General features: G+C 41.1%; 1 protein-coding gene across 15 annotated transcripts in view; it reads right to left on the bottom strand.

Annotated features, from left to right (window-relative positions):
* Positions 1-23,597, bottom strand: part of LOC101787092 (ankyrin repeat domain-containing protein 26-like) — a 151,998-nt gene that overhangs the window by 76,718 nt on the left and 51,683 nt on the right. For 12 of the 15 annotated variants that reach the window (XM_063254345.1, XM_063254341.1, XM_063254343.1 and 9 more), the window contains exons 14-23: positions 22,876-22,946; positions 22,370-22,505; positions 19,477-19,547; positions 18,971-19,106; positions 8,869-8,939; positions 8,363-8,498; positions 7,662-7,931; positions 5,002-5,223; positions 2,289-2,359; positions 1,847-1,952 (exon numbers count right to left, since the gene is read on the bottom strand). In XM_063254345.1, coding sequence (XP_063110415.1) covers positions 1,847-1,952; positions 2,289-2,359; positions 5,002-5,223; positions 7,662-7,931; positions 8,363-8,498; positions 8,869-8,939; positions 18,971-19,106; positions 19,477-19,547; positions 22,370-22,505; positions 22,876-22,946 — 1,290 coding nt within the window. Of the gene's footprint in view, positions 1-15; positions 727-1,846; positions 1,953-2,288; positions 2,360-5,001; positions 5,224-7,661; positions 7,932-8,362; positions 8,499-8,868; positions 8,940-18,970; positions 19,107-19,476; positions 19,548-22,369; positions 22,506-22,875; positions 22,947-23,597 lie in introns of those variants that run through there. The other 3 variants (XM_063254347.1, XM_063254351.1, XM_063254352.1) reach the window with 3 other exon arrangements.

The raw sequence follows: 23,597 nt of genomic DNA, 5'->3' as shown, positions 1-23,597 counted from the left end.
ACTTTCCCTTCTTCCTTTTAGTTTACTTCTCCCAAGACAAAACTTCATCATCCATTATTTAGTATGGATTCCTTCTGCACTGAGTCCTACACATTGCATAGTGAGTCACATGGGTTTCAATCTGAATTTTGTGATCTTCTAACATGGGGCTGATGGCCTCACTGTTAGAATGCCACCCAGCATAAGTCACCCTGTATTTCTTTTATACTGTTGCTTTCCTATGGGTTCACATTGCTTTTTTAAATATTTTCCAGTTATATGGTACCACTACCAATTTTTCAACATCTCAATACCTTTGTATATGACACTTAAAGTAAGATGATGGCCCCTGGCATTTTAATTCACAAATGACACCTTATCAACATGTCAGCATGTTATGTGTATGAAAAGTATAGTACAACAACAGGACTAATTTATTTGAATTCTAGAAAAAATTATTTCTCTATATTTCATCAGAGAAAACACTAGCCAGAATTGTGTAGCTCCCTTATAACAAGTCTTTTCTTGTTGTTGAGACAAAATAACCAGACCCACAAGTTAAGAGAGGAAAGGTTCAGAACTCACAGTTTAGGGAGGTTTCAGTTCATAGTAGGCTGGCTCCAGAACAGGGAGGCATTGCAGAGGGGCATCATGGACCAGAAGACAAGCATGAGCAGCAGCAGCAGCAGCAGCAGCAGCAGCAGCATCAAGCTTTTTTCTGTCCCTACATCTTATCCAGGTACTCACCTTTAGGGCAGGTAGCACTCACACCCTTAATCTTAACATCACACCCTTGATCCCAGAACTATGCCAAACCAACCGGTGGACCAACATGGTAATCACATATCCAGAATCCCAACATCATATTCTAGAGATCTAGCTACCTATGAAAAAACCTCATCTATACTCCATGAGGGTTTGGGGGACAGGTAGGCAGGAGACATAGCAGCGAGCATCTGTGTAATGGAGCTCGATGGATCAAATTGCTGTGACTTTAAGAAATCAGTCAATGGAAGGAGCCACCTCACATCTCCACTTCCATGCACACAATGTGTCCTTGTGGTCCTAATTCCCACACAGGAGAACACGGGCCACAGAAGAATCTGCTCTGCCTGGTCAAGAGGTACATGGTTTTCATTACACATCAACAAACTGTCACCCAGTCTTATGCGTTACTCTTAGACTGGACAAGTTTAAATGGCTGATAAACACTAATCAATGGGGAAAAATCATGAAACTGCAATGCTAGGACCACTAGTTCCTCAGTAAGACAAATATCCATTTCTACTTTGTTACTGGCATCTTTTTCCTTGCTTACAGTCAAAGAGAAATACAGTGTCTCTGGGGAAAATGTTTGTGTAGCGCCCTAGTATCCATTCTTGGTGACAATATAAATTACAAAATATCATGGAAAAGCTTTCATTACAAAAAGATATTCAAAATCTTAGATTCAGCAATTGAATTTCCTGGAATTTTAAAAGTTATTGCATCATATTAGCTGAGACTCATGACACACAGTAATATATCAATGTCCAGATCAGCATTATTCCCAAAGAAGTGTGGGGATAACTCTCAAATCCTTCAATGGATAATGGATAAACAAATGTGGTATGTGTAAAATAGGGATTTTAGGCTATAAAAATCTTTTGTATTAAAATATCACTACCAAAGTCATGAAATGCATGAAACCATTTATCTTCCATAAAGTTAAGAGGACTTCACTACTGCTAGTAAGGAGGAGGTATCAATACGATTACAACAAGTGTTTTTATCAGTAAGATTTTCATAGTGCCTAAAATATTCCTACATACTAGCAGAGGAGGAACTGCTTTCTAGAACAATAGAAATTAAAAAGAATTGCACTTACCAATCTATTGCTCAACAAGTGTTTCTGAGCTCGTTCAAGTTTACCCCTTAGCTTTTGATTTTCCTTTTTCAGGCGCAAATTCTCCAATGTGAGTGTTTGCACAGATCTGTTTAAAAAGTCACATAATCTTTGAAAGACTCCACACAACTTTAAAAGTTAGAAAAAGTAGATGATTTGGTAGGTAAGATTTTTCTCATTGTGCTTGTTGACACTTTTTCTTTGGCATTATTGGGAGTGAACACAGGGCTCCACGTGGAAAGCACATGCTCTCTCCTCACTGTACTATTTCTGCTCCCCTAAATTACTCCTTTCAGGTACATTTATCAAAGCTAGAATTTTCCCCTGGCCTAATGAAGATTTAGTACTTATATAACTGCAATATGTCTCATATTATGCTGCTGATTTCCTTTAGAGATGCTCAAGTCATTTGGTTAAGCCATACCTGTCTAAGGGTTCTTCCGTTTTTTTGTCGTGTTGCACAGAGCTTGTACCTCGGTCTTGTGCTTCTGTCAACTGAAAATTAACAAAAATGTTTATTAATAACCTGCCCATCCCTGGTGTTTGTTTCATAACTGTAGTGGGCACAGCTATAATGCTCCACCTCCGTATGGTTTATAGTTACCTCTGTGCTGTGTCTACACCGTTAGCTGAACTGCTGACGCAGGGATCCAATGGCCCACACCTTACAAAATAACACCCTCTCCCCACTACTTAAGTTACCGACCCCAGCTCTAGGTCTGAAACATATTATATTCCTGATTTTAGACCTGTTAGCAGGTCCTCAAACTGACAAAACTAGAAGGTTAGCACAGTGCTATGGACCTGCATTCCTGGCTGCTTGGTAAGCTGATGCTTGAGACCAGCCTGGGCAACTGGGGGAGACAACTCTTTTGCAGGAAACTATAAAAGTGAAAGTTTTGGTAAAATGGAGAGAAAGAGGAAGTCCCTTTACTTGTGCTGTCCTTTTAGTTGTATTTTTACATTCCACGCATTACATCCTACTTTATGGATTCCAAGTACTATTTATCAACTATGATATGAATAATGCTTATATGACTAAGAGCAATGCCAATGATAATAATACAGAAATGACACTGCAGTAACATCTAGATGTCTCCAGGAACTGTTGGAGAAACAGTATCTAGACAGACACCAGCATGCCTGGGCCAGAGTTCCAACTCCACCAGTCACCAGCAGTGGGAGCTCTATAAAATCTTTCCTCTTAGGTATTATTGTGTTTTCTGTTTTGATAAAGTTTAATATTGCAGGAAAGCTGAGGTAAAAGTTTCCTCAGGTCAAGTGCAGTCTTGATAATTTAGTCAGAAGATCTCTCAAAATTTAAATCAGAAGCTGGGCTTCGTATCACACAGCTGTGATTCTGTCACTCAGAAGGCTGAGTCAACAGGGTTACTGTAACCATGAGACCACCTTGGAGAGGCACAGGAAATTCAAGGCCAGCCTGGGGCACACAAAATGTCTCGGCACAGGGGTCATTTACACTTTCCCTTCTTCCTTTTAGTTTACTTCTCCCAGAACAAAACCTCATCAGCCATTATTTGGTATGGATTCCTTCTGCACTGAGTCCTACACATGGCAAAGTGACTCACATGGGTTTCAATCTGAATTTTGCAATCTTCTAATCTAGGGCTGGAGGCCTCACTGTTAGAATGGCACCCATCATAATTCACCTTGTTTTTCTTTTTTAATGTTGCTTTCCAATGGACCACATTGTCTTTTTTGAATATTTTCCAGTTGTATATGGTACCACTACCAATTTTTCAACATCTCAATACCTTTGTATATGACACTTAAAGTAAGATGATGGCCCCTGGCATTTTAATTCACAAATGACACCTTATCAACATGTCAGCATGTTATGTGTATGAAAAGTATAGTACAACAACAGGACTAATTTATTTGAATTCTAGAAAAAATTGTTTCTCCACATTTCATCATAGAAAACACTAGGCAGAATTCTGTAGCTCCCTTATAACAAGTCTTTTCTTGTTGTTGAGACAAAATAACCAGACTCACAAGTTAAGAGAGGAAAGGTTCGGAACTCACAGTTTATAGAGGTTTCAGTTCATAGTAGGCTGGCTCCAGAACAGGGAGGCATTGCAGAGGGGCATCATGGACCAGAAGACAAGCAGGAGCAGCAGCAGCAGCAGCAGCATCAAGCTTTTTTCTGTCCCTACATCTTATCCAGGTACTCACCTTTAGGGCAGGTAGCACTCATACCGTTAATCTTAACATCACATCCTTGATCCCAGAACTATGCCAAACCAACCGGTGGACCAACTTGGTAATCACATATCCTGAATCCCAACATCATATTCTACAGATCTAGTCACCTATGAAAAACACCCATCTATAGCTCCATGAGAGTTTGGGGGACAGGTAGGCAGGAGACATAGCAACAAGCATCTGTGTAATGGAGCTCGATGGATCAAATTGCTGTGACTTTAACAAATCAGTCAGTGGAAGGAGCCACCTCACATCTCCACTTCCATGCACACAATGTGTCCTTGTGGTCCTAATTCCCACACAGGAGAACACGGGCCACAGGAGAATCTGCTCTGCCTGGTCAAGAGGTACATGGTTTTCATTACACATCAACAAACTGTCACCCAGTCTTATGCGTTACTCTTAGACTGGACAAGTTTAAATGGCTGATAAACACTAATCAATGGGGAAAAATCATGAAACTGCAATGCTAGGACCACTAGTTCCTCAGTAAGACAAATATCCATTTCTACTTTGTTACTGGCATCTTTTTCCTTGCTTACAGTCAAAGAGAAATACAGTGTCTCTGGGGAAAATGCTTGTGTAGTGCCCTTCTATCCATTCTTGGTGACCATATAAATTACAAAATATCATGGAAAAGCTTTCATTGCAACAGATATTCAAAGGCTTAGATTCAGCAATTCAATTTCCTGGAATTTTAAAAGTTATTGTATCATATTAGCTGAGACTCGTGACACACAGTTGTTGGGAGCCACCACATTGCCGAGCCGCCGCATATAGCGATCATGCGGCCTGTGGTAAAGAGTAAAGCCTGAGTTAGATTACCCCTCCCATCGAGCACGTTAGTTTCCTGCTTACCGCGTAAACAACCCGCTCAATAATATGTTAGCCAATCAGCTTGCCTTGCTTACTTTAACATGATTGGACACTGTATCCGTATATATACTGGTGCCACCCCTGGGGGGAAGTAGAAGCCCGGAAGGAGCCGCGGAGAGTGGACCGGTAGAGGCTTTGGAGCGAAGCCCGGAAGGAGCCGTGGAGAGCAGACCGGTAGAGGCTTTGGAGCGAAGCCCGGAAGGAGCCGCGGGGAGCGGACCAGAGGAGGCTTCGGCTGGGAGCGGTCCCAGGGCAGGCTGTACGGAGAGAAATAAAAGAAAAGGTTGTCCACTGCCAGACTTTGTCGTGTGTCCTTCCTGCCGGCCGGGAGCGACACCGACATTTGGAGGCCCGCACGGGGACTGATCACCCCCGAGACATGACAGTGGACAACGCTCCAACGCAGAGCTGCAAGACAGGTGAGTAGAGGATAAACCTGGGCCCTGAGTGGTGCGCACCTACAGGGTTTGTAGACTCCTCTCAGGCTCACGCGTAAGTGGCGGGTTTCTTGGGCCTCACGCGGTGAGTATGAAACATAACACCAGAACTTAAGGTAATAAAAGAGTGTAAAACATAAACATAGAAGTAAAAATAACAGAAGATAACATGCCAAGTAAAGATACACAGCCTTGGTGTTGGTACTTCGGAGACTCCTAAAGTCCAAGGACCTCAAGTTGGGGCGTAAGACTCTGGAAAATTTCCTTGCAGAAACTGACAGCTTTGCTCCCTGGTTTCTGCCTACAGGGCATGTAAACCTACCCTCCTGGGAAAAGTTGGGCAGAGACCTTTCCCTAGCAGAACGGGAGGGTAGAGCTTCGGTCTCTGCTCGTCCGTTGTGGGAAATGATACACGCGTGCCTAAAGAGTGAGGGTAGTTACGGGGGGAGCTCTCAAAAACTTGTAAAAGTACACGAGGCATTTAAACAGGCACAGTCAAGAAGCTCCCGGGAAGGGTCCATCAAAGGAGACAAAGATATAAAGGAGGAAGACGGGGCTCAGGCCTCGGAGTCGTCCGACTCCGAGAATGAGGAAGGCTTAGACAACGATGAGACCAAGGAGCCTAGATGCCAAGAGGATAGGCCGCTCGATAAGGAGTCGCAGGGTTCTTTCTCAGCGTTGCGCCGCGAATTGCGCTCCGCTCGACTTGGTCTGCGGAGGAGTAGAGAGCTCCTGAGCGCCCCCTGGCGCGAGAGGGAGGCGAAGCCTTCCGCCCCACCTTGGGGGCTGTTCCCGGAAGCGATCCCTCGCCTCGAGGCGGCCGCGTGGGAGCTCCCTCCCCTTTCGCCAGAACAGGAAGTGATGCACGGGCCCCCATTTTCCGCCCAATCACGGCCGCCGTCCTATGCTCCGCCGCCGGCGGGTCGGTATTTTTACAGGCGGCTTTGGCAGGAGGGACATTTGTCTCATGAGGTACATCCACCACCTGGGATAGATAGTGGCCCCTACGGGATATTTCCTGTACAAGTAGCTATGGGCCAGGGACGTAATGCATGGGAGCCTTTTGAGATAAAGCAGATTAGAGAACTTAAAAACAACCTTTGGGCCGACTGCGCCTTACACCATTGCCATGCTGGAGAACCTGTCTTCTGGGCCCCTCATTGGCGAGCCTGGTACACAGAGTTCTCTGCCGAGCAGGCTGAAAAAAAAACGCCGGTCGAGGAAATGGGGGCTGGGGATTTAGCTCAGGGGCATAAGCGCCTGCCTTGTAAGCAGGCAATCGCCAGTTCGATCCCTGGTACCAAAAAAAAAAAAAAAAACGAAAAAGATAAAAATAAAAAATAAAAAATAAAAAACAAAAAGGGGGAGTAAGCCAAGGCCTGCCTCCAAAGGCGCGGTTATCTATGGCATGACAATGGATGGGCCCGGATCCGGTAATCAGCTGGAACCGAGGCGCGGTTTGTGTTTTTCTGCAGGAATTGGGACGAGAACCACTGTGGGTACCGGAGAGACTGACACGGGCGACAAAGCCCTCGACTGAAGATCAGACCTGCCCTACCGGAGATCCATCACAGACCAACCAACAAGATGAATAGAAATAGCGGTAGCCCAAAATGGACAAAAAGATCCTCAGGCATATGCATGGCTCGCTCGCCTAGCCTATGACCGAGTCTAGGGGCGGTGAGCTTCCCACACTCCTCCTCTAAAAAATTATGACATAGCTGGGTAGGAGAGTCAATGACGGGTAAGAGCGTACTCCCCCGGTGCGACTCAACCTAAGCCAGGCCCTACCCCATCCTGCACGTAAGCCGCTGGACTGTTAGATGCTGCCCAGGTCTAAATTTCTCTCCGAGGGGATTTCTTTACGGAGAGGAAATGAGTGCAAGCTTGTGTGCATCCAGGTTCCGTCCAGTTTGTGCCTGGCCCTAGAAAAAGGACGAGGGCCTCAGGGCCTTGGCAGACCATGGCACGGCCGACCAGGGTCTAAGCCAAGGACCTACGGTGGGCCTACGCATAGGGCATAAGCCTCTGCACCCAGTCCAGGAAGGGCTACGATGCGCACATTCATAAAAAATAAAAAAGGGGGAGATGTTGGGAGCCACCACATTGCCGAGCCGCCGCATATAGCGATCATGCGGCCTGTGGTAAAGAGTAAAGCCTGAGTTAGATTACCCCTCCCATCGAGCACGTTAGTTTCCTGCTTACCGCGTAAACAACCCGCTCAATAATATGTTAGCCAATCAGCTTGCCTTGCTTACTTTAACATGATTGGACACTGTATCCGTATATATACTGGTGCCACCCCTGGGGGGAAGTAGAAGCCCGGAAGGAGCCGCGGAGAGCGGACCGGTAGAGGCTTTGGAGCGAAGCCCGGAAGGAGCCGTGGAGAGCGGACCGGTAGAGGCTTTGGAGCGAAGCCCGGAAGGAGCCGCGGAGAGCGGACCGGTAGAGGCTTTGGAGCGAAGCCCGGAAGGAGCCGCGGGGAGCGGACCAGAGGAGGCTTTGGCTGGGAGCGGTCCCAGGGCAGGCTGTACGGAGAGAAATAAAAGAAAAGGTTGTCCACTGCCAGACTTTGTCGTGTGCCGGCCGGGAGCGACACCGACACACAGTAATATATCAATGTCCAGATCAGCATTATTCCCAAAGAAGTGTGGCAATAACTCTCAAATCCTTCAATGGATAATGGATAAACAAATGTGGTATGTGTAAAATAGGGATTTTAGGCTATAAAAATCTTTTGTATTAAAATATCACTGCCAAAGTCATGAATTGCATGAAACCATTTATCTTCCATAAAGTTAAGAGGACGTCACTACTGCTAGTAAGGAGATATCAATATGATTACAACAAGTGTTTTTATCAGTGAAACTTTTCATAGTGCCTAAAATATTCCTATGTACTAGTAGAGAAATAAGAACTCCTTTCAAGTACGATAGAAATTAAAAACAAATGGACTCACCAAACTGTCATTTGACAAGTGTTTCTGAGCATGTTCAACTTTTCCTGCTGTTTTCTTCCTTTTCTTTGTCTGGCTCAAAATCTCCATTTCGAGACTTTGAACATTTTCTTTCAGGTGTGAACACACCAATTCAATCCTAAAACATTGATTTCAAAATAATTATTTGCACAGATCTGTTAAAAATGCATAACCTTTGAAAGACTACTCACAATTTTAAAAGTTAGAAAAAGTAGATGATTTGGTAGGTAAGATTTTTCTCATTGTGCTTGTTGATGATTTTTCTTTGGCATTATTGGGAGTGAACACAGGGCTCCACGTGGAAAGCACATGCTCTCTCCTCACTGTACTATTTCTGCTCCCCTAAATTACTCCTTTCAGGTAAATTTATCAAAGCTAGAATTTTCCTCTGGCCTAATGAAGATTTAGTACTTATATTACTGCAATATGTCTCATATTATGCTGCTGATTTCCTTTAGAGATGCTCAAGTCATTTGGTTAAGCCATACCTGTCTAAGGGTTCTTCCGTTTTTTCGTCGTGTTGCACAGAGCTTGTATCTCGGTCTTGTGCTTCTGTCAACTGAAAATTAACAAAAATATTTATTAATAACCTGCCCATCCCTGGTGTTTGTTTCATAACTGTAGTGGGCACAGCTATAATGCTCCACCTCCGTATGGTTTATAGTTACCTCTGTGCTGTGTCTACACCGTTAGCTGAACTGCTGACGCAGGGATCCAATGGCCCACACCTTACAAAATAACACCCTCTCCTCACTACTTAAGTTACCGACCCCAGCTCTAGGTCTGAAACATATTATATTCCTGATTTTAGACCTGTTAGCAGGTCCTCAAACTGACAAAACTAGAAGGTTAGCACAGTGCTATGGACCTGCATTCCTGGCTGCTTGGTAAGCTGATGCTTGAGACCAGCCTGGGCAACTGGGGGAGACAACTCTTTTGCAGGAAACTATAAAAGTGAAAGTTTTGGGTTACGGCCCTTCGGTTCTCGCGGCCGCTGTCTCCTCTCTGTGGCTGACTGTGGGATTGCAGCCAAGAAACCCTCCGGTTCCAAGAGAGAAAAACAAAACAGAGCAAAGCAGATCAGAAGAAAACAATCAATGTGAAACAGGATTTCGAGCTGCCGCGCCTGGACATAGGTCTGCAGAGGAGGAGCTGGGCAGATCTGGGGTACCCTCACAGGCCTCTCTGCGTGTCTGGAGGACTCTGGATATCTCCGCGCAGACTGCTGGAGTTCCCCCAGGCTTCCAGGTGCAGTAAAGGGGCGAGGTGGGTTTGAGGCTATCACATCAGCCTCCCCATTCTGGCCCCACTTGGAGACCTGCTGAGCTGCCGACGGATGGGCGGGCCCACACTATCAGCCTAGCCCAGCCTGTTTAGCTGCCGCGCCTGGACATAGGTCTGCAGAGGAGGAGCTGGGCAGATCTGGGGTGCCCTCACAGGCCTCTCTGCGTGTCTGGAGGACTCTGGATATCTCCGCCCAGACTGCTGGAGTTCCCCCAGGCTTCCAGGTGCAGTAAAGGGGCGAGGTGGGTTTGAGGCTATCACATCAGCCTCCCCATTCCGGCTCCACTTGGAGACCTGCTGAGCTGCCGACGGATGGGCGGGCCCACACTATCAGCGTAGCCCAGCCTGTTTAGCTGCCGCGCCTGGACATAGGTCTGCAGAAGAGGAGCTGGGCAGATCTGGGGTGCCCTCACAGGCCTCTCTGCGTGTCTGGAGGACTCTGGATATCTCTGCAACCAGGGAGGGTCCACAGGTTCCTGAAGCACTACGGCCTGTGGTGAGTACCCTAACCCGGCTGCGATTGAAGAACTGTGGAGCTTCCAAGGGGCAGGTGGGCGCACAGTGTCCCTGAGGCCCAGCTTGTCTTGAACTGCGGAGTTCTGAGCAGGCAGAGGAGAGCCACTAGTTCTGTAGGCCCAAAGGCTTGGGGTAGCGTGGTGCCAGAATCTCAGTAGCTCCAAACATAGAAGGGGATTTTCAACAGATCCTGAGGAAGCTTTCAAATAACACTTGAAACACAGAAATATAGGAAAATGACAAAACGAAAGACTAAATTACAACCTCAAACCTCCAGCCCATCTCAAGAAACCCTAGGAGCGATGTATATAGAAGAAAATATATCCCATCCACCTCATATATCGGACACAATAGCCACTGAAATTGACAAGCAACTCCAGGAAGCTTTAAAGAAATTCAAACTCGAAATAATCTCCCAGATAAAAGAAGAAATGATAAAAGAAATGAAAGAGATTCTAAATATATCTAAAGAAAACACAGATAAAAAATTGGAGGAACTAAACAAAAAGATAGAATCCCTAGATGAGCAATATAAGAAACAAACAGAATACATAATGCAGATGCACAGAGATATACAGGAAATAAAAAACTCCACTGAAAGTTGTAAAAACCGCCTTAATGAAAGTGAAGATAGAATTTCAGACCTTGAAGACAGGACTGCAGCTAGTGAACAGGAAAGGAAAGATCTTTTGAAAATAACAAGGAATCAGGAAACAACAATTCAACAACTGCAGGACGATGCAAAGAAGAATAACATAAGAATGATAGGGATTAATGAAAGAGAGGGAGACAACATGAAGGATGTCAGGAGGATATTTAGAGAAGTAATAGCTGAAAATTTCCCAAGCATGAGATCAGAAACTGACATCAGGATCAGTGAAGCATATAGAACTCCAAACAGTCATAACCAAAATAAAACTACACCCAGACATATAATAATCACCATCCCAGAAATCCAACACAAGAATAGATTATTAAAAGCTGTCAGAGAGAAAAGACAGATCACTTATAAAGGAAAACCTATCAGAATCACAGCAGACTTCTCAGCACAAACAATAAAGTCAAGAAGAGCATGGAGTGAAGTATTCCAGATCCTAAAGCAAAACGATTTCCAACCGAGACTGATATATCCTGCAAAACTATCATTCAAAATAGATGGTGCAATACGATACTTCCATGACAAAGAACAGCTGAAGAACTTCATGAACACCAAACCAATCCTGCAAAAAATATTGAAAGACAGTTTAGAAACACAAAGGAAAAAACCACTAAGCAAAGCAAATAATTAAACAGAACAGAAAGATAAAGATGCAACAGCAGAGAGATAACATTCCTACAATTAACCAGCATTTAACAGTAATAACCATTAATGTAAATGGTCTCAATGCACCAATTAAAAGAAACAGACTAGCAGAATGGATCAAGAAACAAAATCCAACCATATGCTGTTTACAGGAAACCCATCTAACCCAGAAGGATACTCACAGACTGAAAGTCAAAGGATGGAAAACAATTCTCCATGCAGCAGGAATCCAAAAAAAGGCAGGAGTAGCCATTCTGTTTGCAGACAACGTGAACTTTAAACCAACAATGACCATAAAGGACAAAGAAGGTCACTACATACTCGTAAGGGGAAAACTCCAAGAGGAAGACATAACTATCTTAAATATATATGCACCAAACTCCAGAGCACCCAGTTATATAAAACAATTATTAACAGAAATGAAAACTCAAATTATCAGTAACACAATTGTAACAGGAGACCTTAATACACCACTGACACCAAGGGACAGATCAACCAGACAGAAAATGAGCAAAGAAATAACAGAACTGAATCACACCTGTGAACAAATGGGTTTGATAGACATATACAGAATGTTCCACCCAACAACATCAGAATACACATTCTTCTCAGCAGTACATGGATCATTTTCTAAAATAGACCATATATTAGCTCACAGAACATATTTAAGCAAATGCAAAAAAGTTGAAATCATCCCTTGCATATTATCAGATCATAGCGCTCTGAAATTAGAAATTAATGACAAAAGATACTGCAAAAATTCCACAAACACATGGAAACTAAATAACACACTCTTGAGTAATCAGTGGGTCACAGAAGAAATTAAAGAAGAAATTAAACAATACCTAAAAGAAAATGAAAATGCAGATACAACTTACCGGAATCTGTGGGATGCAATGAAAGCCGTTCTGAGAGGAAAATTTATTGCACTGAGTTCCCACATCAGGAAAACAGAACGAATACAAATAAATAACTTGATGCTACACCTCAAACAGCTAGAAAAAGAAGAGCAAGTCAAGCCCAAAGCCAAAAGAAGAGAGGAAATTATAAAAATCAGAGCAGAAATCAATGCAATAGAGACTAAGAAAACAATCCAAAGAATCAACGAATCAAAGAGTTGGTTCTTTGAAAGAATAAATAAAATTGATAAGCCCCTAGCCAACCTTATTAAAAAAAGGGAAGAAAAAGCTCAAATTCATGCAATAAGAAATGAAAAAGGAGAAATCACTACAGACCCAATAGAAATACAGAGGATCATCAACACCTATTTCGAAAACCTCTACTCTCAAAAGTTTGATAACACAGAAGAAATAGACAGATTCTTAGAAGCATATGAAGTACCAAAGCTAGATCAAGAGGATATAAAACTGTTGAATAACCCAATCTCTGCTAATGAACTTGAAAATGTAATTAAGGCCTTACCCACCAAGAAAAGCCCAGGCCCAGATGGATTCACTGCAGAATTCTACAAGAAATATAAAGAAGACCTAATGCCGACACTCCTCAAACTATTCAATGAAATTGAAAGGGAAGCAATCCTTCCTAAGTCATTCCTGGAAGCAAACATTACTCTAGTACCAAAACCTGAGAAAGACCCAACTATAAAAGAGAACTATAGACCGATCTCCCTAATGAACACAGATGCAAAAATCCTCAATAAAATATTGGCAAATAGGATCCAGCAAATCAGCAAGAAGATTATACACCATGACCAAGTGGGATTCATCCCAGGAATGCAAGGATGGTTCAACATACGCAAATCAATAAATGTAATCCACCATATCAATAAAGCCAAAAATAAGAATCACATGATCATCTCTATAGATGCAGAAAAAGCCTTCGATAAGGTCCAACACTTATTCATGATAAGAACTTTACAGAAAATTGGAATAAATGGTCTTTACCTCAATATAATAAAGGCCATTTATGACAAACCAACAGCCAGCATCATACTAAATGGCCAAAAATTGAAAGCCTTTACTTTAAAATCGGGCACAAGACAAGGATGTCCTTTATCACCACTCCTATTTAATATAGTACTGGAAGTACTAGCCAGAGCAATTAGGCAAGAAAGAGAAATAAAAGGGGTAAAGATAGGAAAAAAAGAAGTTAAATTATCATTGTTTGCAGATGACATGATACTCTACATAGAAGACCCCCTAAACTCCATTGAAATACTCTTAGATACAATAAATAAATTCAGTAATGTGGCTGGATACAAAATCAATACTCAGAAATCAATAGCATTCCTATACACGAACAACAAAATTACAGAGAGGGAAATAAGAGAAACTGGACTATTCACATTAGCAAGCAAAAAAATGAAATATTTAGGAATTACTCTTACGAAAGAAGTGAAAGACTTATACAGTGAAAATTACAATACACTGAAAAAGGAAATTGAAGATGATCTCAGAAAATGGAAAGACATCCCTTGCTCATGGATAAGAAGAACAAACATTGTGAAAATGGCCATTCTCCCAAAACTGTTATACAGATTCAATGCAATCCCAATAGAAATTCCATCAACATACCTTATAGATCTAGAGAAATCACTCCTAAATTTCATCTGGAACCAGAAGAGACCCAGAATCGCAAAGGCAATTCTAAGCAGCAAAGACAAAGCAGGAGGCATCACAATCCCTGACTTGAAGTTATACTACAAAGCAACAGTAGTAAAATCAACATGGTATTGGAATCAAAACAGAGCCGAAGATCAGTGGAATAGATTAGAAGATACAACCACAACTACGAACACACTCAACCACCTTATCTTTGATAAAGGAGCCAAGCAGGTTCACTGGAAGAACGACAGTCTCTTTAATAAATGGTGCTGGAAAAACTGGCTCTCCATTTGCCAAAAACTAAAGCTAGACCCATGTCTATCACCATGTACTAAATTAAAATCTAAATGGGTCAAAGATCTGAATATTAAAACAGAAACACTAAATCTATTGGAAGACAAATTAGGTAGAAACCTTGGAGACATAGGAGTAGGTAAAGAATTCATGAACAGGACTCAAACCGCACGGGAAATACTTCCCAGAATCAATAACTGGGACCACTTCTTATTAAAAAGTTTCTGCATGTCAAAAGAAATCTGCAGCATAGTGAAAAGAAAACCCACAAACTGGGAAAAGATTTTAGTGAACTCTCTCTCAGACAAGGGCCTCTTGTCTAAAACATATAAAGAATTAAAGAAACTCAGACCTCCAAAATTCAAAGATCCAATCCAAAAATGGGCATCTGAGATGAATACGCAATTCTCAGATGAAGAAATGCAAATGGCAAATAAATACATGAAAAAATGCTCATCATCATTGGTCATTAGAGAAATGCAAATTAAAACCACACTGAGATACCATCTCACTCCTGAAAGAATGGCCAGGATCAAGAAAACCGACAACAAATGCTGGAGAGGCTGTGGGGAAAAGGGAACTCTTCTGCACTGCTGGTGGGAGTGTAGACTGGTACAGCCTTTGTGGAGATCTGTCTGGAGATTTCTCAAAAAGTTGGGACTGGAAGTCCCATTTATTCCAGCTATTCCACTTCTAGGCATATTCCCAGAAGAACTGAAAGCATCATACCACAGTGATATATGTGCACCTATGTTTATAGCAGCACAATTTGTAATCGCCAGATCATGGAAACAACCCAAGTGTCCATCAACTGAGGAATGGATAAAAAAGTTGTGGTATTTCTATACAATGGAGTATTATTCAGCTATAAAGAAGGATCACATTGAGATATTTATCAATAAATGGGCGCAGCTTGAGACCATACTCATAAGTGAAATAAATCAATCTCGCATGTGTGAATACCGAATAGTTTCCCTAATGTAAGTAATGATTCAAATATATAAAAATATGTGGTAATCATGATTCCCCATTAGGTGGCCTTGGAGCCTTATAAAGTTTTCACTCATTAATTAGAAAGGCTTTATTCTGGGCTTCTTGATTTGAAAATATTTGAAGCTAGAGTATATGAAGTTTTATCCAAATATTTCAAGGAAAAAGACACTATGGTAACTACTATTAAGTCAGGTTATATGGTGGTGAAGTACTAGGTTGTTGAAACAGTCATGCTGTGACCTCTATTGTTATATTGTTATGTCCTGTTTTATCTCAATCTCCCCCTTATTGTTTTAAAAAAATTAGTCATTTCTTATGTTTGTCTTAATTAAAGAAAAAATTCAAATAATTAGGATATATAAATAATAACTCTTTTTGATTTCCTATTAACTTGTTTTGAAGTCCTGTAGTACTCCCACGATCTTGTTTTGACTGATTAGACTCTGTTCCATTCTATATGGTAGTATCAAGTTTGAAGACATAGGCAACTACTTTGAAGACAATAAGATTCACTAAGATACCCATTCTGGTTTGACTATTGTCTTCTTTGGAAGTCCTGTAATGTTTACAATGCCTAAGTTGTATTGGTCTTGTTCTCTACTGTTTTGTCCAACTTTATAATATCTAATGAGATAGACAATTCTTTTTAAGGAAACAAGGGACAACGTTGATAACCATAGTTGATAAACTTGTACTGTGTTCTACACCATGTGCTATGTCTATCCTTGGTATTGACTGACAGCTTTGTTTTGCCATATTTGACTGTATTCTCCCCCCCTTCCCCAAAAGTAATAAGCACTAAGGAGTAATGAAATCCAAAGTGTGTGAATTTTGTTGTAAAAAAGAGAGGGGAAGAAAAAAAAAAGAGCTCTAACGGATATAACAGCAAGTGTGTTTAGGGGTGTTAAATAGCTGACTGTATCAATGTTTGTGGATCATTGAACACAGATGTTTGCAGTCTACCTGTTTGAATGTCCACCTTGTATTCTTTGATACTGTGATTTGAGGAACTATTTTCAAGATGATAATATGTAATATACTAACAGGTGATTTCTTACTGTTATGTTTTTTTTTGTTTGTTTGTTTGCTTTGTTTTTGTTTTGTTTTGTTTTGTTTTTTTTGTAGTTCTGTATTACGTGTACCCTTACACCGCTTTGGTTTGTTTTGTGTTTTTCTCTTTTTCCTCTTAAATAAAAAAAAAAAAAAAAAGTGAAAGTTTTGGTAAAATGGAGAGAAAGAGGAAGTCCCTTTACTTGTGCTGTCCTTTTAGTTGTATTTTTACATTCCACGCATTACATCCTACTTTATGGATTCCAAGTACTATTTATCAACTATGATATGAATAATGCTTATATGACTAAGAGCAATGCCAATGATAATAATACAGAAATGACACTGCAGTAACATCTAGATGTCTCCAGGAACTGTTGGAGAAACAGTATCTAGACAGACACCAGCATGCCTGGGCCAGAGTTCCAACTCCACCAGTCACCAGCAGTGGGAGCTCTATAAAATCTTTCCTCTTAGGTATTATTGTGTTTTCTGTTTTGATAAAGTTTAATATTGCAGGAAAGCTGAGGTAAAAGTTTCCTCAGGTCAAGTGCAGTCTTGATAATTTAGTCAGAAGATCTCTCAAAATTTAAATCAGAAGCTGGGCTTCGTGTCACACAGCTGTGATTCTGTCACTCAGGAGGCTGAGTCAACAGGGTTACTGTAACCATGAGACCACCTTGGAGAGGCACAGGAAATTCAAGGCCAGCCTGGGGTACACAAAATGTCTCGGCACAGGGATCATTTACACTTTCCCTTCTTCCTTTTAGTTTACTTCTCCCAGAACAAAACCTCATCAGCCATTATTTGGTATGGATTCCTTCTGCACTGAGTCCTACACATGGCAAAGTGACTCACATGGGTTTCAATCTGAATTTTGCAATCTTCTAATCTAGGGCTGGAGGCCTCACTGTTAGAATGGCACCCATCATAATTCACCTTGTTTTTCTTTTTTAATGTTGCTTTCCAATGGACCACATTGTCTTTTTTGAATATTTTCCAGTTGTATATGGTACCACTACCAATTTTTCAACATCTCAATACCTTTGTATATGACACTTAAAGTAAGATGATGGCCCCTGGCATTTTAATTCACAAATGACACCTTATCAACATGTCAGCATGTTATGTGTATGAAAAGTATAGTACAACAACAGGACTAATTTATTTGAATTCTAGAAAAAATTGTTTCTCCACATTTCATCATAGAAAACACTAGGCAGAATTCTGTAGCTCCCTTATAACAAGTCTTTTCTTGTTGTTGAGACAAAATAACCAGACTCACAAGTTAAGAGAGGAAAGGTTCGGAACTCACAGTTTATAGAGGTTTCAGTTCATACTAGGCTGGCTCCAGAACAGGGAGGCATTGCAGAGGGGCATCACGGACCAGAAGACAAGCAGGAGCAGCAGCAGCAGCAGCAGCATCAAGCTTTTTTCTGTCCCTACATCTTATCCAGGTACTCACCTTTAGGGCAGGTAGCACTCATACCGTTAATCTTAACATCACATCCTTGATCCCAGAACTATGCCAAACCAACCGGTGGACCAACTTGGTAATCACATATCCTGAATCCCAACATCATATTTTACAGATCTAGTCACCTATGAAAAACACCCATCTATAGCTCCATGAGAATTTGGGGGACAGGTAGGCAGGAGACATAGCAACAAGCATCTGTGTAATGGAGCTCGATGGATCAAATTGCTGTGACTTTAACAAATCAGTCAGTGGAAGGAGCCACCTCACATCTCCACTTTCATGCACACAATGTGTCCTTGTGGTCCTAATTCCCACACAGGTGAACACGGGCCACAGAAGAATCTGCTCTGCCTGGTCAAGAGGTATATGGTTTTCATTACACATCAACAAACTGTCACCCAGTCTTATGCGTTACTCTTAGACTGGACAAGTTTAAATGGCTGATAAACACTAATCAATGGGGAAAAATCATGAAACTGCAATGCTAGGACCACTAGTTCCTCAGTAAGACAAATATCCATTTCTACTTTGTTACTGGCATCTTTTTCCTTGCTTACAGTCAAAGAAAAATACAGTGTCTCTGGGGAAAATGCTTGTGTAGTGCCCTACTATCCATTCTTGGTGACCATATAAATTACAAAATATCATGGAAAAGCTTTCATTGCAACAGATATTCAAAGTCTTAGATTCAGCAATTCAATTTCCTGGAATTTTAAAAGTTATTGTATCATATTAGCTGAGACTCGTGACACACAGTAATATATCAATGTCCAGATCAGCATTATTCCCAAAGAAGTGTGGGAACAACTCTCAAATCCTTCAATGGATAATGGATAAACAAATGTGGTATGTGTAAAATAGGGATTTTAGGCTATAAAAATCTTTTGTATTAAAATATCACTGCCAAAGTCATGAATTGCATGAAACCATTTATCTTCCATAAAGTTAAGAGGACGTCACTACTGCTAGTAAGGAGGTATCAATATGATTACAACAAGTGTTTTTATCAGTGAAACTTTTCATAGTGCCTAAAATATTCCTATGTACTAGCAGAGAAATAAGAACTCCTTTCAAGTACGATAGAAATTAAAAACAAATGGACTCACCAAACTGTCATTTGACAAGTGTTTCTGAGCATGTTCAACTTTTCCTGCTGTTTTCTTCCTTTTCTTTGTCTGGCTCAAAATCTCCATTTCGAGACTTTGAACATTTTCTTTCAGGTGTGAACACACCAATTCAATCCTAAAATATTGATTTCAAAATAATTATTTGCACAGATCTGTTAAAAATGCATAACCTTTGAAAGACTACTCACAATTTTAAAAGTTAGAAAAAGTAGATGATTTGGTAGGTAAGATTTTTCTCATTGTGCTTGTTGACACTTTTTCTTTGGCATTATTGGGAGTGAACACAGGGCTCCACGTGGAAAGCACATGCTCTCTCCTCACTGTACTATTTCTGCTCCCCTAAATTACTCCTTTCAGGTACATTTATCAAAGCTAGAATTTTCCCCTGGCCTAATGAAGATTTAGTACTTATATAACTGCAATATGTCTCATATTATGCTGCTGATTTCCTTTAGAGATGCTCAAGTCATTTGGTTAAGCCATACCTGTCTAAGGGTTCTTCCGTTTTTTCGTCGTGTTGCACAGAGCTTGTATCTCGGTCTTGTGCTTCTGTCAACTGAAAATTAACAAAAATATTTATTAATAACCTGCCCATCCCTGGTGTTTGTTTCATAACTGTAGTGGGCACAGCTATAATGCTCCACCTCCGTATGGTTTATAGTTACCTCTGTGCTGTGTCTACACCGTTAGCTGAACTGCTGACGCAGGGATCCAATGGCCCACACCTTACAAAATAACACCCTCTCCCCACTACTTAAGTTACCGACCCCAGCTCTAGGTCTGAAACATATTATATTCCTGATTTTAGACCTGTTAGCAGGTCCTCAAACTGACAAAACTAGAAGGTTAGCACAGTGCTATGGACCTGCATTCCTGGCTGCTTGGTAAGCTGATGCTTGAGACCAGCCTGGGCAACTGGGGGAGACAACTCTTTTGCAGGAAACTATAAAAGTGAAAGTTTTGGTAAAATGGAGAGAAAGAGGAAGTCCCTTTACTTGTGCTGTCCTTTTAGTTGTATTTTTACATTCCACGCATTACATCCTACTTTATGGATTCCAAGTACTATTTATCAACTATGATATGAATAATGCTTATATGACTAAGAGCAATGCCAATGATAATAATACAGAAATGACACTGCAGTAACATCTAGATGTCTCCAGGAACTGTTGGAGAAACAGTATCTAGACAGACACCAGCATGCCTGGGCCAGAGTTCCAACTCCACCAGTCACCAGCAGTGGGAGCTCTATAAAATCTTTCCTCTTAGGTATTATTGTGTTTTCTGTTTTGATAAAGTTTAATATTGCAGGAAAGCTGAGGTAAAAGTTTCCTCAGGTCAAGTGCAGTCTTGATAATTTAGTCAGAAGATCTCTCAAAATTTAAATCAGAGGCTGGGCTTCGTGTCACACAGCTGTGATTCTGTCACTCAGGAGGCTGAGTCAACAGGGTTACTGTAACCATGAGACCACCTTGGAGAGGCACAGGAAATTCAAGGCCAGCCTGGGGTACACAAAATGTCTCGGCACAGGGGTCATTTACACTTTCCCTTCTTCCTTTTAGTTTACTTCTCCCAGAACAAAACCTCATCAGCCATTATTTGGTATGGATTCCTTCTGCACTGAGTCCTACACATGGCAAAGTGACTCACATGGGTTTCAATCTGAATTTTGCAATCTTCTAATCTAGGGCTGGAGGCCTCACTGTTAGAATGGCACCCGTCATAATTCACCTTGTTTTTCTTTTATAATGTTGCTTTCCAATGGACCACATTGTCTTTTTTGAATATTTTCCAGTTGTACATGGTACCACTACCAATTTTTCAACATCTCAATACCTTTGTATATGACACTTAAAGTAAGATGATGGCCCCTGGCATTTTAATTCACAAACGACACCTTATCAACATGTCAGCATGTTATGTGTATGAAAAGTATAGTACAACAACAGGACTAATTTATTTGAATTCTAGAAAAAATTGTTTCTCCACATTTCATCATAGAAAACACTAGGCAGAATTCTGTAGCTCCCTTATAACAAGTCTTTTCTTGTTGTTTAGACAAAATACCCAGACTCACAAGTTAAGAGAGGAAAGGTTCGGAACTCACAGTTTATAGAGGTTTCAGTTCATACTAGGCTGGCTCCAGAACAGGGAGGCATTGCAGAGGGGCATCACGGACCAGAAGACAAGCAGGAGCAGCAGCAGCAGCAGCAGCATCAAGCTTTTTTCTGTCCCTACATCTTATCCAGGTACTCACCTTTAGGGCAGGTAGCACTTATGCCCTTAATCTTAACATCACATCCTTGATCCCAGAACTATGCCAAACCAACCGGTGGACCAACTTGGTAATCACATATCCTGAATCCCAACATCATATTCTACAGATCTAGTCACCTATGAAAAACACCCATCTATAGCTCCTTGAGAGTTTGGGGGACAGGTAGGCAGGAGACATAGCAACAAGCATCTGTGTAATGGAGCTCGATGGATCAAATTGCTGTGACTTTAACAAATCAGTCAGTGGAAGGAGCCACCTCACATCTCCACTTCCATGCACACAATGTGTCCTTGTGGTCCTAATTCCCACACAGGAGAACACGGGCCACAGAAGAATCTGCTCTGCCTGGTCAAGAGGTACATGGTTTTCATTACACATCAACAAACTGTCACCCAGTCTTATGCGTTACTCTTAGACTGGACAAGTTTAAATGGCTGATAAACACTAATCAATGGGGAAAAATCATGAAACTGCAATGCTAGGACCACTAGTTCCTCAGTAAGACAAATATCCATTTCTACTTTGTTACTGGCATCTTTTTCCTTGCTTACAGTCAAAGAGAAATAAAGTGTCTCTGGGGAAAATGCTTGTGTAGTGCCCTTCTATCCATTCTTGGTGACCATATAAATTACAAAATATCATGGAAAAGCTTTCATTGCAACAGATATTCAAAGGCTTAGATTCAGCAATTCAATTTCCTGGAATTTTAAAAGTTATTGTATCATATTAGCTGAGACTCGTGACACACAGTAATATATCAATGTCCAGATCAGCATGATTCCCAAAGAAGTGTGGGAATAACTCTCAAATCCTTCAATGGATAATGGATAAACAAATGTGGTATGTGTAAAATAGGGATTTTAGGCTATAAAAATCTTTTGTATTAAAATATCACTGCCAAAGTCATGAATTGCATGAAACCATTTATCTTCCATAAAGTTAAGAGGACGTCACTACTGCTAGTAAGGAGGTATCAATATGATTACAACAAGTGTTTTTATCAGTGAAACTTTTCATAGTGCCTAAAATATTCCTACGTACTAGCAGAGAAATAAGAACTCCTTTCAAGTACGATAGAAATTAAAATCAAATGGACTCACCAAACTGTCATTTGACAAGTGTTTCTGAGCATGTTCAACTTTTCCTGCTGTTTTCTTCCTTTTCTTTGTCTGGCTCAAAATCTCCATTTCGAGACTTTGAACATTTTCTTTCAGGTGTGAACACACCAATTCAATCCTAAAATATTGATTTCAAAATAATTATTTGCACAGATCTGTTAAAAATGCATAACCTTTGAAAGACTACTCACAATTTTAAAAGTTAGAAAAAGTAGATGATTTGGTAGGTAAGATTTTTCTCATTGTGCTTGTTGACACTTTTTCTTTGGCATTATTGGGAGTGAACACAGGGCTCCACGTGGAAAGCACATGCTCTCTCCTCACTGTACTATTTCTGCTCCCCTAAATTACTCCTTTCAGGTAAATTTATCAAAGCTAGAATTTTCCCCTGGCCTAATGAAGATTTAGTACTTATATAACTGCAATATGTCTCATATTATGCTGCTGATTTCCTTTAGAGATGCTCAAGTCATTTGGTTAAGCCATACCTGTCTAAGGGTTCTTCCGTTTTTTCGTCGTGTTGCACAGAGCTTTTACCTCGGTCTTGTGCTTCTGTCAACTGAAAATTAACAAAAATATTTATTAATAACCTGCCCATCCCTGGTGTTTGTTTCATAACTGTAGTGGGCACAGCTATAATGCTCCACCTCCGTATGGTTTATAGTTACCTCTGTGCTGTGTCTACACCGTTAGCTGAACTGCTGACGCAGGGATCCAATGGCCCACACCTTACAAAATAACACCCTCTCCCCACTACTTAAGTTACCGACCCCAGCTCTAGGTCTGAAACATATTATATTCCTGATTTTAGACCTGTTAGCAGGTCCTCAAACTGACAAAACTAGAAGGTTAGCACAGTGCTATGGACCTGCATTCCTGGCTGCTTGGTAAGCTGATGCTTGAGACCAGCCTGGGCAACTGGGGGAGACAACTCTTTTGCAGGAAACTATAAAAGTGAAAGTTTTGGTAAAATGGAGAGAAAGAGGAAGTCCCTTTACTTGTGCTGTCCTTTTAGTTGTATTTTTACATTCCACGCATTACATCCTACTTTATGGATTCCAAGTACTATTTATCAACTATGATATGAATAATGCTTATATGACTAAGAGCAATGCCAATGATAATAATACAGAAATGACACTGCAGTAACATCTAGATGTCTCCAGGAACTGTTGGAGAAACAGTATCTAGACAGACACCAGCATGCCTG

The sequence above is a fragment of the Cavia porcellus genome, unplaced genomic scaffold (assembly GCF_034190915.1).
Source record: "Cavia porcellus strain 051 isolate PalLab524CR breed Dunkin Hartley unplaced genomic scaffold, mCavPor4.1 scaffold_8, whole genome shotgun sequence".
In the NCBI taxonomy this organism is placed as follows: domain Eukaryota; kingdom Metazoa; phylum Chordata; class Mammalia; order Rodentia; family Caviidae; genus Cavia; species Cavia porcellus.
Note: the sequence above shows the minus strand (reverse complement) of the source record. Positions and strands in the feature narration are given on the sequence as shown.